General features: G+C 35.8%; 1 protein-coding gene across 2 annotated transcripts in view; it reads left to right on the top strand.

The window, feature by feature from the left end:
- The window catches only part of WNK3 (WNK lysine deficient protein kinase 3), a 185,130-nt gene that overhangs the window by 22,377 nt on the left and 145,311 nt on the right, over positions 1 to 17,442 (top strand). For both annotated transcript variants that reach the window (XM_081794294.1, XM_081794293.1), the window contains exon 2: positions 1,187 to 1,842. In XM_081794294.1, the coding sequence (XP_081650420.1) occupies positions 1,306 to 1,842 (537 nt within the window). In that variant the 5' untranslated portion in view covers positions 1,187 to 1,305. The remainder of the gene's footprint in view (positions 1 to 1,186; positions 1,843 to 17,442) is intronic.

The raw sequence follows: 17,442 nt of genomic DNA on the forward strand, positions 1-17,442 counted from the left end.
GCATGTTAATATTTGACAGCAGTTTCTTTCTGTTCATATCTGAATGTAAGCTCATAAACAAGTATTTACATTTTTCAGGATTACTGTTAGATGTTCTTAGCAGCATGATTGACAACAGTCAAAAGGTAGAACAACCCAATCCATTGGCCAGATAAATGGAGAAGCAAAATGTGGTATATAAAAACAACGGAATATTGTTGAGTCTTAAAAAGGGATGAAATTATTGGGTGCCTGGGTGGCTCAGTCGGTTAAGCGGCCAACTTTGGCTCGGGTCATGATCTGACAGTTAGTGAGTTTGAGCCCCACATCGGGCTCTGTGCTGACAGCTTGGAGCCTGGAGCCTGCTTCCGATTCTGTCTCTCCCTCTTCCTCTGCTCCTTCCCTGCTTGCACTCCGTCTCGCTCTCTCTCTCTAAAAATAAATAAACACTAAAAAAAAAGGAATGGAATTCTGATACATGCTACAACATGAATGAACCTTAAACATTATACAAAGTAAAATAAGCCAGACACAAAAGGACCAATATTGTATAATTCCACTTATATGAAATACCTAGAATAAGCAAGTTCATAGGGACATAAGGGAGAATAGAGATTACCAGAGGCTGGGAGGATGAGCAGTTTTAATGTATATAGAATTTCAGTTTGCAATGATGAAAAAGTTCTAGAAATAGATAGTGGTAATGGTTGTACAGTGTTGTGAATGTACTTAATGCCACTGAATTGTACACTTAAAAATGGCTACATGGTAAATTTGATATTAAGTATATTTTACCACAATAAAAAATACTACTATTGGATTAATTTCAGAATTTTAGATAAAAACCACTTACTGAGAAATTATGTGCTTATTTTACTTATTATGTGTTACCTTGTAGCTAAAGGTTTGGATACTTGTTTTAAATATGATTGATTGATAGATGGTGCTGAGAACTAAGTTCCTAACCAACATTCATGCAGTATGAAGACTTATTGAGCTATATGCCAATTAGTCTGCTAGGCATTGAGGACTACAGCGGTAAACGAGATAAGACACAGTCCCTGGAGTGTGCTGGTTGCTAAGATTGGACAGAAAAAGAACAAACTTCTTATTAAGAAAAAAGGGATTAAACAGTCAGGTGACTTGTTTTCTCCTTAATGATTTCCTTTGTGGGGTGATTTTAAAATATCCTTTCCCCCCCCTTCAGGTTGCTATGGAAACATAATGACCACATAAGCGGAAGTCCTTTCTGATAATCCTGATACCTGAGATGTAACTGGACTAAAGAGTGGAACAGGAAAAATTTTAGTGCTAACCTCAATTACAATGGCTACTGATTCAGGAGAGCCAGCTAGCACAGAAGATTCTGAGAAACCTGATGGAGTTTCATTGGAAGACAGAGCTCCTCAGGTTGCAGCAACTTTGACAGTGGAAGCTAGACTAAAAGAAAAAAACAGTACTTTCTCTGCTACTGGGGAAACTACAGAAAGGAAGAGATTCTTCCGAAAGAGTGTTGAGATGATGGAAGATGATAAAGTTGCTGAATCTTCCTCCAAAGATGAGAGAATGAAGACTGCAACAAATATTCCAAGAGTAGAAAAGCTTCCTACAAATGTGCTGGGAGGTGGACAAGAAGTTAAATATGAACAGTGTTCAAAGGCAACTTCAGAGTCCTCAAAAGATTGTTTGAAGGAGAAAAATGAAAAGGAAATGGAAGAAGAAGCAGAAATGAAGGCTGTAGCTACTTCTCCTAGTGGCAGGTTCCTGAAATTTGACATTGAGCTGGGAAGAGGAGCATTTAAAACAGTATATAAAGGATTGGACACTGAAACATGGGTTGAGGTTGCTTGGTGTGAGCTGCAGGTGGGTATATAATCTTTTTGGTTTTAATAAATTCCAGTTTTAGCAGGCCTGGCCTTCTGAATGATCCAGGATTAATATGTATCATGGATTTAAAAAAAATTGAAAGGCTTGTTCCCCACCTCCCTGAAATGATGCTCTTTCCCTAGATCCTCTTAGGAGCTCCTGGAAGCCTTTTTTCCTCTTGTTCTTTTCCCTTCTCTTGTTTTCCCTTCTGTTTTAAAGGGGGGGAAAGCCTATCAATGCCTTCTTTGGGAAAATGTTCTTAATTTATTAACCTTGGGAAATTTCCCCCAAACTCTTGAGGTCTCATTTTGAAAACTTTTAATAAATGTATGCCTTATAAGTTAGTTGATTGTTATACTAAATATTTAGGAGTGGGATATGTCAGGGATATATTTAGTGCAATTCCTACCTTTTCTCTTTTTATTTCAACAAATTTTTAGGGGTTCATATGGTGTTTTTCAGAACAGACAATGTTATGCTTGATTCTTTGAGGACTTCTATTAATAGAGACTTGCTCAATACCTTTAAATTTACCTCAAAGAGGATCTCTGGAAGGAATAATAACCAGAACCTACTGAGGTTAGTCAACTGGAATGTGTTTAGAAAGGAGAAATGAGAACAACAGAATAGTCGAATTACCTAGATATTTGGTTCCATAATAAATGTTTGTGAGGTACTTTTAACTAATGAAGTGCTAGAAGGGGTTATAATAAGAATAGTTTCAGAGAGATGTAGTTCAAATATAAGGAAAACCTTTGTGGCCTCAGTCAGCCCATGGGAAATGTCAGTGTTCACATGAGATGCTTAAAATTAAGATTGAATAAAGCAAGTTGCTAAGTACAGGTTTTTGTTTTTTTAATTCCAGTGGTTTCTGTGCATGTGGATGTGTATATATGTGTTGTGATCTCACCCATTCTGAATTTGCTGTAGGTTACCATTTCCTAACTTTACTGTCTGTCAGAATTAGTGTTTGCTTCATATGCAGATTCCAGAGCATGGTGTCAGAGATTCAGATTCATCTGGGGTGGGATACAAGACTTCAATTTTAACAAGCTTACAAAGTGTTTTGAATGTAGGAAGTCCCTTGACTCTAGGGTGTAAGTTACCTAGCAGTCAAGCCATTCTAGTAGTTCTTCAAAGGTGGGTGCATGTGTGGGTTTGCTTGGCTTTCTTCTCACCCCCTTGTACCCCTTTCAGAATTTTATAATTCTGTGTCTGTGACACAGTGGAAATATTAAGTAATATGAGAAAATAAATATCAAAATCACCTGAAATTCCAGTATTTTGAGGATGCTTTACACATTTTAGTATAGATATTTCTGGACTCTTTTTTTTTTTTTTGCAAAAATGTATAGTATATGGCTATTTTTTCCCCAAACAGTAGGATCTTTAAGGTTTTACAAAACCTTTTCTTTTTACTTATGATGAACATCTTTTCATTACCAGCAATTGTGAATTTACATCATTATTTTTTAAAAAGTTTTATTTGTCAGAGAAAGAATGAGCATGCATAGGGGGGAGGGGCAGAGAGAGAGGGACAAAGAGAGAATCCCAAGCATGTTCTAGTGCTGTCAGCGTGGAGCCTGATGCGGGACTTGAACCCACGAACCATGAGATCATGACCTGAGCCTAAATCAAGAGTCGGACGCTCAACTGACTGAGCCACCCAGGTGCCCCATACATCATTATTTTTAATAGTCACCCTTTATAAGTTATTTAATCAGTCATCTGTTGTTGGACCTCTAGAATTTTCTCCAGTTTTTCACTATTATAACCACAGTTGTGATCAACATACTTGTATATATAATGAAAATATGTACATTTTAATTTCATTTCTGCATTGTGACATTGGTAACATTGATCTTTGAGTGATACTCTGTGAATGGAGGAAATAATTTCCATTCACTTGTTAGTAGAATACATAGTAAAGATATGTTAAGTATTTTGAAAATAGTATACTCTAGCTATGTTAAAGGATGTTTAGGTAAAACTTAAAATACTCTAGTGACAGGGACTGCTTAGGGGAGTGCCTTCTATCATTCACCTGTGGAAAGACTAAGAGAGTCCATAAGGTCTTACTACTCAAAACATGGTCCCTGGAGCAGCAGTGTGGACATCATCTGGGAGTTTGTTCGAACTGCAGGTTCCTAGGTCTCAGACCTACTGAATCAGAATCTGCTTCTTAGTGGCATCTGCAAGGTGATTGGTATGTATAGTAGTGTTTGAAAAGCACTGAAATAAGGGACCAGTCCAAGAGCTAGCTGAATCAGAGGAGGAATTCCTTTAATACACCAACTTGAGCTTTGTACTCTATCATACATACTGATTCCTGATATTTGCTCCAGACCTTCCAAATCAGAATCTCTAAGAGATGGGCCTGTGAGACTTATTTTTTGAAAGTTCCCCAGTTGATTGGATACATAGCCAGATTTGGGAATCTCTCCTATGGAGCAAATGTAAATATATAAAATACGCTTTTTAATGATTATTTTTGAGAGAGAGAGAGAAAGCATGTGTGCACATGTGTATGTGAGTTGGGAGAGGGGCAGAGAGAGGCAGGGACAGAGGATCTAAAGCAGGCTCTGTGTTGATAGCAGAGAGCCCAACGCGGGGCTTGAACCCACAAACTGCAAGATCATGACCTGAGCCAAACAAAGTCAGATGCTTAACCAACTGAGCTACCCAAGTGCCCTTAAAATACATTTTAATTTACACCAAGAACAATTGCAGTTTTGTATTCTGAAAGGAATGTCAGAATTAGTGGACTTAATTGATGCAGTTTTTAGACATCACTTCATTTTCTGCATATTTGGAATTAAGAAAAACTAACTTGTGAGTACTATACAGTTTTTAATGTAGAATTTCTCATTTTTTTCCAGTTTTCTTTATTATGTAATTAAACAATTTTATAGAAAAACACCCCATTGAATAGTTTAAATGTTTAAAGTATTCTAAATTCTTTTTCAACCTTTGTTTATATATGTGTGTGTGTGTGTAGTATATAAAGTATTTCCATACTTTTGTTATCAATTTGATATGTATTTTTTGTTAACATCATTAAAATATTTATATTTTATTGCATTCATACCACCTGTTGCTTAAATCTTCTTCCCTGAAATTAGGCAGTTCTTTTTTTGTTTGTTTAATTTTTTGCATGTTTGATTTGAAAATCACAGCTTAACAAAATCTTTTTATACCTTTTTCTCTTGATGGCATTTCCCCCCACTGTGGATATTTGAGCCTTATGTAACAGTTGCTAAGAGCACCAAATCCATTTGTTTAGAATACATTGACCTTATGGCAGTGCAAAGAACCAGAAAAGATAGATTTTACTGCTGATATTTGACTTTGAGGATGTTAAAAATAAACAAACCCTTTGAAGACGTAGGTCAGATTTAGGATTTGGCCATAAATATCTGCATTTAACAGTTTGTCATAGTTTATGGTTTTGGTAACTTGATTTATACATCAGTGGAAAGGCTGACCTATTCTTTGTAAAGAACTTGGTAAATTTTGATAAATTGTTAATTTAATGTGAGTGAGGCTATCAGTCATAAGTGCTGTTGGGAAGACTGTTTATTTTAGTTCATGATGTTGAAAGACCTGGTCAGATGTTACTGAAAGGCCTGTTTAGTTACTCTTAGAAGGAGTCAGTCACAAGAATTTGTAGTATTTTCCTCTTCTAACAACTTGAGAATCAACAGCACTCCCCTTTTACACGTGGAAACATAACCAGCTTTTGCTTTACTATAATTTGGAAAAACACGTCCACTAGTGTATTTGTCATTTGTTTTCTTGATGGAACTGAGTTTGCACATAATGGGGCTATTTTCCAAATGGAGGGACATTTTTTTATTTGACTTTCTAAAATGTATTTGACTGTTCTTATAATAAGCTTCACTGTAGGGTCACATATGTGATTGTGTGCTTCTCAGGGTAATTAAATGGGCCTCCTTTTCTATTTTAATTTAAAAAAAATTTAAATTTTAATCCAATATGGTTAACATACAGTGTTATGTTAGTTTCAGGTATATAATTCCATACATCACCCAGTGCTCATCAGGACAAGTGCACTCCTAAATCCCTCTCATCTATTTAACTCATCCCCTTACCCACCTCCTATCTGGTAATAACCATCAGTTTGTTTTGTATAGTTAGTGTCTGTTTCTTGATTTTCCTCTCACCACTCTCTTCTTTTTTTCCCTTTGCTTGTTTGTTTTGTTTTCTTAAATCTGACACTATGAGTGAAATCATATTGTATTCGTCTTTCTCGGAGTTATTTCACTTAGCATTATACTCTCTATCTCCTAATGGGCCTCTTTTAAGTAGCATCTAACAAATAGAGCACTAACAAGTCTACCTATAGTCTCTGAGCTGAACCAAAAATGGCACTGAAAAGAAAGATTTTTTTAAATATGAAATTTGTTGTCAAATTGGTTTAAGATAGATTTTTTAAAAAAGACACAGTTGACTGTAGCAAGTTGACCTGTTGAGTGAGCATTCTAATGCACTTTCATTATAGTAGTGAATGTATTCAGAGCAGTGCAAGGGAAGTAGCAGTTTAAAAATCCATATTTCTACACCCAAAGCACCCATCAAAATTGTGGGGAAACTTGTTTCCATTTTATTTTCATTTATCATCTAAAAGCACTTTGGGGAAAAGTGTATTTTTCAATACCAGCCCTACATTTAATTGTAAAATTAGAATTAGATAATAATATGAAAACAGCTGAACTTCCAAAAAAATAAAAAATAAAAAAATAAATGCTATAATTTCTATTTTTGAATAAATATTGTAGTCCCAAAGTATTCACTCTGGGATACTTTTGCTCTCAAAATATTTTGTTTTGGCTCTCTTGGAAATGTTTCCAGATTCTGTTTGAGCCACACACAAAAAATGCTCCATTACATATATAACATACCCAAAATAGTGTTACTCAGTTTGATTCCCCCACTCTCTTCTGACCTAGCTCTCAAAGTGGAATATTCTCATGGATAAAGAAGATTACATTGAAGGGAGGAGGGATAAAGCTTGTTGCTTAAATATATATGTGCTTGTCTTTTTGTTTAAAAACTAGTCATGTAACTTTATCAAGTATAAACCAAAGGCAGGTATTTTCATAAAATGACAAAGTGTGAGAGTAGAAGGAGACAGATTTGGTCTGGGAAATAACATTTATTTTCCCAGTTAGTTCAGAGTTAGTTTTGAGCTAACTATCTGTTTGATAGATAAAATAAATTGATACATCTAGTAGTCTGAATAATTGCACTACAAAGATGTCCATGTCCTAATCCCTGGAATTTATGAATATTTTACCTTAAATTGCAAACAGGAGTTTATAGATGCAATTAAAGATTTTGTGGTGGGTAGATTATCCTACATTATCTGGGTGGGCCAAAGGTAATCACAAAGATCCTTAGAGGGGAAGGATTGTCATAGTCCAAAGGAGCTCTGACAATGGAAGCAGAGGTTGGAGTGAGGCGATTGATGGCAGTGGGCAATGAACCAAGGAATGTGGGCAACCTTTAAAAGCTAGAAAAGACAAGGAAACATTCTTCCTTAGAGCATGCAGAAGGAACACAGCCTTGCCAATTACCTTGATTTCAGTCTAGTGAGACTCATTTTGGACATCTGATCTCCATAAGTGGAAGGTAATAAATTTGTGTTGTTTTAAACCACTAAATTTGTGGCAATTTATTACAACCAAAATAAGAAATGAATACAATACACACAGCTGTCATTCATTCATTTGTTCATTCATTCAACAGATATTCAGTTCTACAATGTGTCAGAACTGTGCTAAGTGCTAGGGTCATACTGGGGAGAAAAAGCAGACACAGGCCCTATTTTCATAAAACTTACAGTAGACGGAATTTATACTCAGTAAGAAGAAAGCTTGGAAATTGGAATTAGTGAAAAGATCAAAGGTCTGTTAAATATAGGTTTGTTTGAAGGAAATGGTAGGGTTGGGAGTATCGGGCAACAGGGATACCATTCCTTTACTACTTAGTTTTCTTTTTTTAACTTTTTATTTTGAGATAATTTGCTACTAACTGAAGAATTTGAAAGATAGCATAGAAAGTTCCTGTATGCCTTTCACTCACTTTCCCCTTATGTTAATAATATCTTAACCAGAGAAAATTGATCAAAACTTAAGAAATTAAAATTAGTATAGTACTATTGACTGAAGTACAGAACTTATTTGGATTTTGCCAGTTTTCCCACTGATGTGCTTTATCAATGTGGTGATCGATTTAGGGTCCCACATTGCATTTAGTTGCTACATCCTCTTAGTCTCTTCCAGTCTGTGACAGTTCTTCAGTCATGTTTTTTATGATCTTAAACTTAAAAAAAATTTTAATGTTTATTTTTGAGAGAGAGAGAGAGAGAGAGAGAGGGCCAGAAAGAGGGAGGCAGAGGATCTGAAGCAGGCTTCACAATGTGAGCACAGAGCCCAACACGGGGCTTGAACTAATTGTGAGATCATTACCTGAGCTGAAGTCAAGAGTCAATCGCTTAACCTGCTGAGCCACCCAGGTGCCCCTGATCTTGAACTTTTAGAGTATGGCTTAGTTTTTTTATAGAATGTGTCTTCATTGGGGTTTGTCATGTTTTCTCATTATTAGATTTAGGTTATGAATTTTGAGAAGAATACCAGAGAAGTGATACAACCTTCTCAGTGCATCATAGCAGAGGGTACATGATGTTGGTGTGGATTACCGGTAATGATAACCTGATCACTTGGTTAAGGTGGTTTCTAATAGATTTTCTGTACTGTAAAATTAATAAATTTCCCTTTGTAGATTAATTCATACCTTGGGAGGAGATACTTTGAGACTATGCAAGTATCTGTTTCTCCTTAAACTTTGTCCAATTGTTTTGGCAACAATTGGTGTATATCTTGCCTGTAATAAGTATTACTGTGGTATTCTAATGGTGATTTTCTACTTGCCACATTCCTTCCACAGTTATTAATTGGAATTAACTCTTAGTTTTATGTGGTTTCTTCCTAAGTATGACTGTTAAGTTTCTAAAAGCCCAACAATTGGGGAATTTGTCATTGAGGAACTTTAGTATATTTTAAATTATTAATAATGACATCATACACTTTCCATTTTTTCAAAATTAATGTTAATTGTGCACTGTATAAGTACCTGGATAGGTACTTAATTTGAATATTTTATTTAGTCTTTGCAATAGTTCTATGCAATAGATGATTAGTTTTCAGATGGTAGAACTGAGGTTTAGATACATTCAGTAACTTGCCCAAAGGGTAAAGCAGGGATTTGTATTCATCAATGGTATATAAGAAACATTTATATAGATGATTTAAGAATTTCCCTCTCATCTTTTGTTTTAATCATTTTAGAACAGTTTCTTAAATGGACCCTGTTTAAGTTTCTTCAAATTAAACTACTAAGGCTCAAGGGATACTTAATAGTGTCATTTAAGGACACACTCTGGCTTGGGGCCTCTGAGGAACAGTTTAATGACTGGGTTGCCTTGGTTCAGTGTCTGGCCCTCGTCTTTTGTCTGTGTCCAGAGATGGTTAGACATGTTGGGGAGACTAACTTGCACTAATTCAAAAGCCTAAATCTAGGACACAAGTTTATTAATTTAGAATGAAGAATACAGTTGGTAGGTCAAATGTTCTGTTTGGTCTGTGGGCTAGATACAGGGGACACTAAATTATGAGAAAGTGGCTTGGTAAGAATAGAGTCAGAACAAAGGAACTAGATGTTCCTGTGTGTGTTCTTCTGCCAGGACCATAGACCAAGTAAATGAACTGTATGCTCAGGTCCTGTCTGAATGAGGACATCCTCTTTGTTCAACAGTACTGGTAGACAAGTGAATCTGGTTCTGTATTTGGTTCATTCACCTTCCCATGTGCTATCTTGACTACCATGGATGAGCACTATTTTTAAAGGAATTGATACTGTTGCTAAGAGCTTTAACATGCTAATTAATGGCCAGACTCTGACTGTTATATGCTGATTTTTTTTATTAGTACTTTGATGTTACCATTTACAGATTATTGTTATCTTTTAGTTCCAGGACTCTATACCATCTATCACAGGAAAGTGGTTTGTGAATGAGGTATCTGCAATCGTTGCTGTGAATACTGTTGATGAGAGGCAAAGCAATGAACTAGAAAGTGCTCAGGATTCAGAATATGACAGACCTGGGTTCCATTGTTGCCTGTGCCAGTTGGGTACCTTGGGCAAGATAAACAACAGTTTGGAAACTTAGCTTTTTACTTTTCAAAAAAGAATTAGAATTAATATTTCTGATATGCAAAGGACAATAAAGAATAACATGATGGAAACTGGGTATCTACTGCTCAGCTTGAGAAAAAAAATGTTGAGGATCAGAGATAATTATTATAAAACATGTGGTACGTGTTTGAGTGTTCAGTAAATGATAGTGATAAAATACTGAGCGACCTCATATTTATCCAGAATATTTATTGATAGACTGCTTTGTACGTTAAACACCATTTTGAAGCCTTCATTGTGTTTTTCCTTACTTGAACAAGTTATAATACAGCTTTTATAACATTGTTGATGATTTCTTCCTTCACATTTGCAGAAACAGAGCCACATAGCCTCTGACCTGGTTATGTAGTTCATTGTTGGTGTTTGCATTAAGAGACATAGCTGATAAGGCCATAGTTGACCTTTTGGAAATGAAATACTTCTTTGTTTTGTTTTGTTTTTATTTTTTAATAGTTTTTATTTAAATTCCAGTTAGTTAACATACAAAAAGAAGAAGAAAAACCAGTATTGCACTGTATGTTAACTAACTAAAGTTTAAGTAAAACAAAGAGGGGCGCCTGGGTGGCTCAGTTGGTTAAACATTCGACTCTTGGTTTCGGCTCAGGTCACGATCTTATGGTTGTTGGAATAGAGCCCCACACAGCATGGAACCTGTTTGAGATTTTCTCTCTCTCTCTCGATGCCCCCCCACTTCCCTGCTCATGCATGCTCTCTCTCTCTCAAATAAAAAAAAGAAAAGAAAAAGAAAAATCAGTTTAATATTTAATATTAAATTATTATATTTAATATTTATTTAATATTAATATTTAATATTTAATATATTATATTTAATATAATAAGAAAAACAGTGTAATATTCGTTTCAGGTGTACAGTATAGTGATTCATCAATTCCATACAACATCTGGTGCTCATCATAAGTGCACTCCTTAATTCCCATCATCTACTTCAGCCATTCCCCACATACCTTCCCTCTGGTAGCTATCAGTTCTCCATAGTCAGGAGTCTGTTTCTTGATTTGCCTTTCTCTCTCTTCTTTTCCCTTTGCTCGTTTGTTTTGTATCTTAACTTCCACATATAAGTGAAATCATATAGTATCTGTCTTTCGCTGGCCAACTTATTTCACTTAGCATTATACTCTCTAGCTCCATCCATGTCATTGCAAATGGCAAGATACCATTCTTTTTAATGGCTGAGTTATATTCCATTATATGTAGTGTGTGTGTGTGTGTGTGTGTGTGTGTGTGTGTAGCCCACATTGACGAATGGATAAAGAAGATGCCATGTATATATATGTGTGTGTGTGTGTATATACATATCCATTAGTTGATGGACATTTGGGCTGTTTCCATAACTTGGCTACTGTAGATAATGCCACTGTAAACATCAGGGTGCATGTATCCCTTTGAATTAGTATATTTGTATCCTTTGGGTAAATACCTAGTAGTGCAATTGCTGGATCGTAGGGTAGTTCTATTTTTAACTTTTTGAGGAACCTCCACACTGTTTTCTGCAGTGGCTGCAGCAGTTTGCTTTCCCACCAACAGTGCAAGAGAGTTCTCCTTTCTGCACATCCTCACCAACACCTGTTATTGACTGTGTTGTTGATTTTAGCCATTCTGACAAGTGGGAGGTGATATTTCATTGTAGTTTTGATTTGAATTTCCCTGACCATCAGTGATGTTGAACATCTTTTCACATGTCTGTTGGCCATCTGTATGTCTTCTTTAGAATGAAATGCTTCTTATCTTGAATAAATACATATGCATGTTAGTCATGTTGGTACTATGCCTTATCTCAGGAAAGATTTTGTATATGTTTTTAGCATTCCATATATTATGATAGATTAAGTGCTTAGTTAACATTCACAAAAAGACAGTATTTCTTTTTTTAAAATTTTTTTAAAGTTTATTTTGAGAGAGAATACAAGTTGGAGAGGGGCAGAGAGAAATGGAGAGAGACAGAGTCCCAAGCAGGCTCTTCACTGCCAGTGCAGAGCCTGATGGCGGGGCTCGAACCCACAAAACTGTGATGTCATGACCTGAGTTGAAATGAAGAGCTGTACACTCAACTGACTGAGCCACACAGGCACCCCCAAGACAGTATTTCTTTTTAAAGTAGTGTGGAGTAGTTGAAGTCTATTTGGTAAATTTGTATTTGACTTCTTTTATTATTATTATTATTTTTTAATGTTTATCTTTGAGAGAAAGAGAGACAGAGAGCAAGCAGGGGAGGGGCAGAGAGAGAGGGAGACACAGAATATGAAGCGGGCTCCAGACTCTGAGCTGTCAGCCCAGACACCAACACGGGGCTCAAACTTACAAACTGTGAGATCATGACCTGAGCTGAAGTTGGACGCTTAACCGGTTGAGCCACCCAGGTGCTCCATGTATTTGACTTCTATTATATCCAGTTATATAATTTAATAATATTGAAAAATTGGTACTTGATACTTTTTTGGTCACCTTACCTAGAGACAGTAAGATTTAGGGATCATTTTTATATAATTTTCCTGACTTCTGTGTCAACTCCATTAGCTGTCTCTGCTTTCTGATTTGCCTTTTGTGTTTCATCATTTCTTTTTTTGTATAAGAACTCTCGTTGGTGATGTGTGAAAGTTACAGTATTAAAGTGGTTATCATAATACAGTATTGTGTGTGTGTGTGTCAGTGTGTGTTTAAAGGAAGATTACTGTAGTAGCTGAAAGCTGTTCTCTGGATTTTGGTGCTAGTTTGGCAGGTTTACTTTCCACTCACTGAATTATAAGTGGACCTTGGAAGATCTTGGCTATACCTTTTCAGTGGACTTTACCTCCAGCAATACATCTGGGACAGCAGTTGTAATTTTGTAAAGTTGTTTACTCTTAATGCTGACTACTTTTGATTCCTAGGATCAGAGGATAAGATGGAGTAGTTTAGTTTGGAACATGAATGACTTGTATTCTACTAATTTAATCAAGGCATCAAATTTTATTCATTATTCTTCAGAATAGATCTGCTGATCTATCACAAGTGGATGACTTCCAGCTAATTACAGGGACATTTAGGACTTAATTAGTCATCTAAAGTTAGACAGAAAAGCATAAACATTTATGTCCAGGTCTTCTTTTTTTAAAATGTTTATTTTTGAGAGAGAGAGAAAGAGTGTGCAAGCAGGGGAGGGGCAGAGAGAGAGGGAGACCCAGAATCTGAAGCAGGCTCCAGGTTCTGAGCTGCAGCATGGAACCCAATGGGGGTGGGGCTTGAACTCATGAACTTTGAGATCGTGACCTGAGCTGAAGTCAAATGCTTAACTGACTGAGCCACCCAGGTGCTCCTTCCAGGTCTCTTCTAAGTGTAGCATCCTTTGTTCTTGTTCTTTGAGTTCCATAACTCTTTTAGCATTTTTTAAATATAACATTGCATAAGTTTAAAGTGTGTAGTGTGTTGGCTTGATACATTTATATATTGCAATGTGATTGCTACAGTAGCATTAGCTAACACTTTTTGTCATGTCACATATTTATCATTTCTTTTTTGTGTTGAAAGCAGTTAAGATTTAGTCTGTTAGCAACTTTGAAGTTTATAATATTGTTGGCTATAATCACAATATCGTATGTTAGATCTTCACAACTTAACTTATTTACTAGTTGTACATTTATATCCTTAGACAACATATCCCAAATTCCCTCTGTACCACCCACTCCCTGGTAACTGCTATTCTACTCTCTGTTTTTATAAATTCATTTTTTAGATTCCACATATAAGTGATATGACACACTGTTTGTATCTCAGATATCTACACACCCATTTTCATTGCAGCATTGTTCTTAATAGCCAAGATATGGAAACATCTTAAGTGTCTGTCAGCAGATGAATGCATAAAGAAGATGTGATGCATATATATACACAATGGAATATTATTTAGATATATGCAATGGAATATTATTTAGCCACAAGAAAGCAGGAAATCCTGCCTTTGTGACAACATGGATGGATCTGGAAGGCATTATGCTAAGTGAGATAAGTCAGATAGAGAAAGACAAATAACATATTAATTCCTTACCTCTTTTTTAAAATATTTTTTTGTTGTGGCACAATGTACATAACATTAAAATTTACCATTTTACCCATTTTAAGTGCACAATTCAGTGGCATTAAGTATATTCACATTGTTTTACAACCATTACCACCTCCCATCTCCAGAACTTTTAAACGTCCCAAACTGAAGCTCTATACCCATTAATCAATAATTCCCCTTTCCCCACTCTCCTAGCCCCTGGTAACCACTATTGTACTTTCTGTCTCTATGAATTTGCCTATTCTAGGTACCTTGTAAAAGTGGAATCCTACAATATTTGCCTTTTTGTGTCTGGGTTATTCCACTTAGCATAACCTTTTCAAGTTTCATCCATGTTGTAGCATGCATTAAAATTTCATTCCTTTTTAAGGCATTTAAGGCGTACATTCCATTGTATGTATATACCACATTTGTTTTATCCGTTTATCCATTGATGTACATTTCTGTTGTTTCTTCTGACTATGGTGAATAATGCTGTCATAAACATTAGTGTGTAAGTATCTGTTTAAGTCCCTGCTTTTAATTCTTTTTGGTATATATCTAGAAGTGGATTTGCTGGATCATATGGTAATTCTATGTTTAATTTTTCAGAAACTGCCATACTATTTTCACAGTGGCTGTACCATTTTACATTCCTGCTAGCAATGTACAAGGGTTCCAGTTTTTCTACATCTTTGCCAACTCTTTGTTATTTTCTGTTTTTTGTTTTGTTTGGTTTGTTTTTTTTTTAATAGCATCGTGAGGATGTGGAGAAAAGGGAACCCTCTTGCACTGCTGGTGGGAATGCAAATTGGTGCAGCCACTCTGGAAAACAGTGTGGAGGTTCCTCAGAAAATTAAAAATAGACCTACCCTATGACCCAGCAATAGCACTGCTAGGAATTTACCCAAGGGATACAGGAGTACTGATGCATAGGGCACTTGTACCCCAATGTTTATAGCAGCACTCTCAACAATAGCCAAATTATGGAAAGAGCCTAAATGTCCATCAGCTGATGGATGGATAAAGAAATTGTGGTTTATATACACAATGGAGTACTACATGGCAATGAGAAAGAACGAAATATGGCCCTTTGTAGCAACGTGGATGGAACTGGAGAGTGTGATGCTAAGTGAAATAAGCCATACAGAGAAAGACAGATACCATATGTTTTCACTCTTATGTGGATCCTGAGAAACTTAACAGAAGACCATGGGGGAGGGGAAGGAAAAAAAAAAAGAGGTTAGAGTGGGAGAGAGCCAAAGCATAAGAGACTCTTAAAAACTGAGAACAAACTGAGGGTTGATGGGGGGTGGGAGTGAGGGGAGGGTGGGTGATGGGTATTGAGGAGGGCACCTTTTGGGATGAGCACTGGGTGTTGTATGGAAACCAATTTGACAATAAATTTCATATATTGAAAAAAAATAAAATAGCATCGTGTTGGTCTCAGTGCTGACAGCTCAGAGCCTACTAGGGATTCTCTCCTTTTCTCTGCCCCTTCTCTCTCTCTCTCTCTCTCTCTCTCTCTCTCTCTCTCTCTCTCAAAATAAATAAATGAAACATAGCCATCCTAATAGATGTGAAGTGCTCATTCTGGTGTTGATTTCCATTTCCCTAGTGACTAGGGATGTTGAGCCTCTTTTCATGTGCTTACTATCAATTTATATTTCATTCTTTGGAGAAATAACTATTCAAGTCCTTTACCAATTTTTAAATTGGGTTGTTTTTTTGGTTGTTGTGTTTATGGTTGTTGAGTTGTCCGAGTTCTTTATATGATCTGAGTATTAATCCCTCATCAGATATATGAATTGCAAATGTTTTCTCCTATACTGTGGATTGTCTTTTCATTCTTTTAATAGTACTTTGATGTACAAAAGTTTTAAATTTTGACTAAGTCCAATTTATCTAATTTTTCTTATCTCTATCCTTTTGGTGTCATATCCAAAAATTCATTGTTGCACCCAATATCATGAAGCTTTCCTCTATATTTTCTTCTAGAAGTTTTTTTTTTTTTTTAATTTTTAGCTCTTATGTTTAGGTCTTTGATACATTTTGAGTTAATTTTTGTATATGGTATAAGCTAAGAGTCCAACTTTACGTTTTTTGCATGTGGATAGCCAGTTTGCCCAACCATTTGTTGAAGAGACTGTCCTTTTCCCATTGATTGATCTTGGCATCATTGTTGAAAATCATTTATTTGACCATATATGCAAGGGATTATTCCTGGCTCTGTAGTCTTTTCCATTGATCTTTTTGTCTGCCTTTATGCCAGTATCACACTGTTTTGATTACTGTAGTTTTATAGTAAGTTTTTAAATCAGGAACTCCAACTTTGTTCTTTTTCAAGATTATTTTGGGAATTTGAGGTCTTTGAGATTCCACATGAATTTTAGGATTTTTTAAAATTTATGCAGATAATGTCATTGGGATTTTGATAGGGACTGCATTGTATATCATGCATTATGAACATATTTGATTTAGCACATGATATACTTAATTTTACTACTTCCATTTTATTTTAGGTTCTGTATATATTTTACTTTTTGTTTCCTTTATTCCTGTTGACTTAGATCACATTTTTTCATTTTTACAACTTGTTAGCTTCTTTTTCATAACACTGAAAATCAAACACTAATAAACTAATTCAGCAAAGTTGCAGGATACAAAACCAACGCTCAAAAATCAGTTGTGTTTCTGTACTGAAATTAATAACCCAAAAAGGAAATTAAGAAAACAATTCCATTTACAATAGCATCAAAAAGAACAAAATATGTAGGAAGAAATTTAATTAAAGGGGTGAAAGACTTGTAACACTGAAAACTACAAAACATTGCTAAGTTTATTTTTTAATTTTTTTAATGTTTTTATTTATTTTTGAGAGACAGAAAGAGAGCATGAGTGAGGGAGGGGAAGAGAGAGAGATAGACACAGGATTTGAAGCAGGCTCCAGGCTCTGAGCTGGCAGCACAGAGCCTGACCCAGGGCTGGAACTCACGAACCGCGAGATCATGACCTGAGCTGAAGTCGGACACTTAACCGACTGAGCCACCCAGGTGCCCCAAAACATTGCTAAATTTAAAGAAGACATAAATAAATGGAATTTAATGGCTAGAAGGTTTAATATCATTAAGTGTCAATGCCAAAGGAGATTGGCAAATACAATGCAGTCCCTATCAAAATCAAAAACTACTATATATCCATCAAATGAAGTCTGTGGACTCAGCCTCCCAGATGGGGTTAAAAGACAAAACCCACATGTGTTGTTTGCTAAAAATATACTTGAA

The sequence above is a fragment of the Panthera onca genome, chromosome X (genome assembly GCF_046562875.1).
Source record: "Panthera onca isolate mPanOnc1 chromosome X, mPanOnc1 haplotype 2, whole genome shotgun sequence".
Taxonomy (NCBI): domain Eukaryota; kingdom Metazoa; phylum Chordata; class Mammalia; order Carnivora; family Felidae; genus Panthera; species Panthera onca.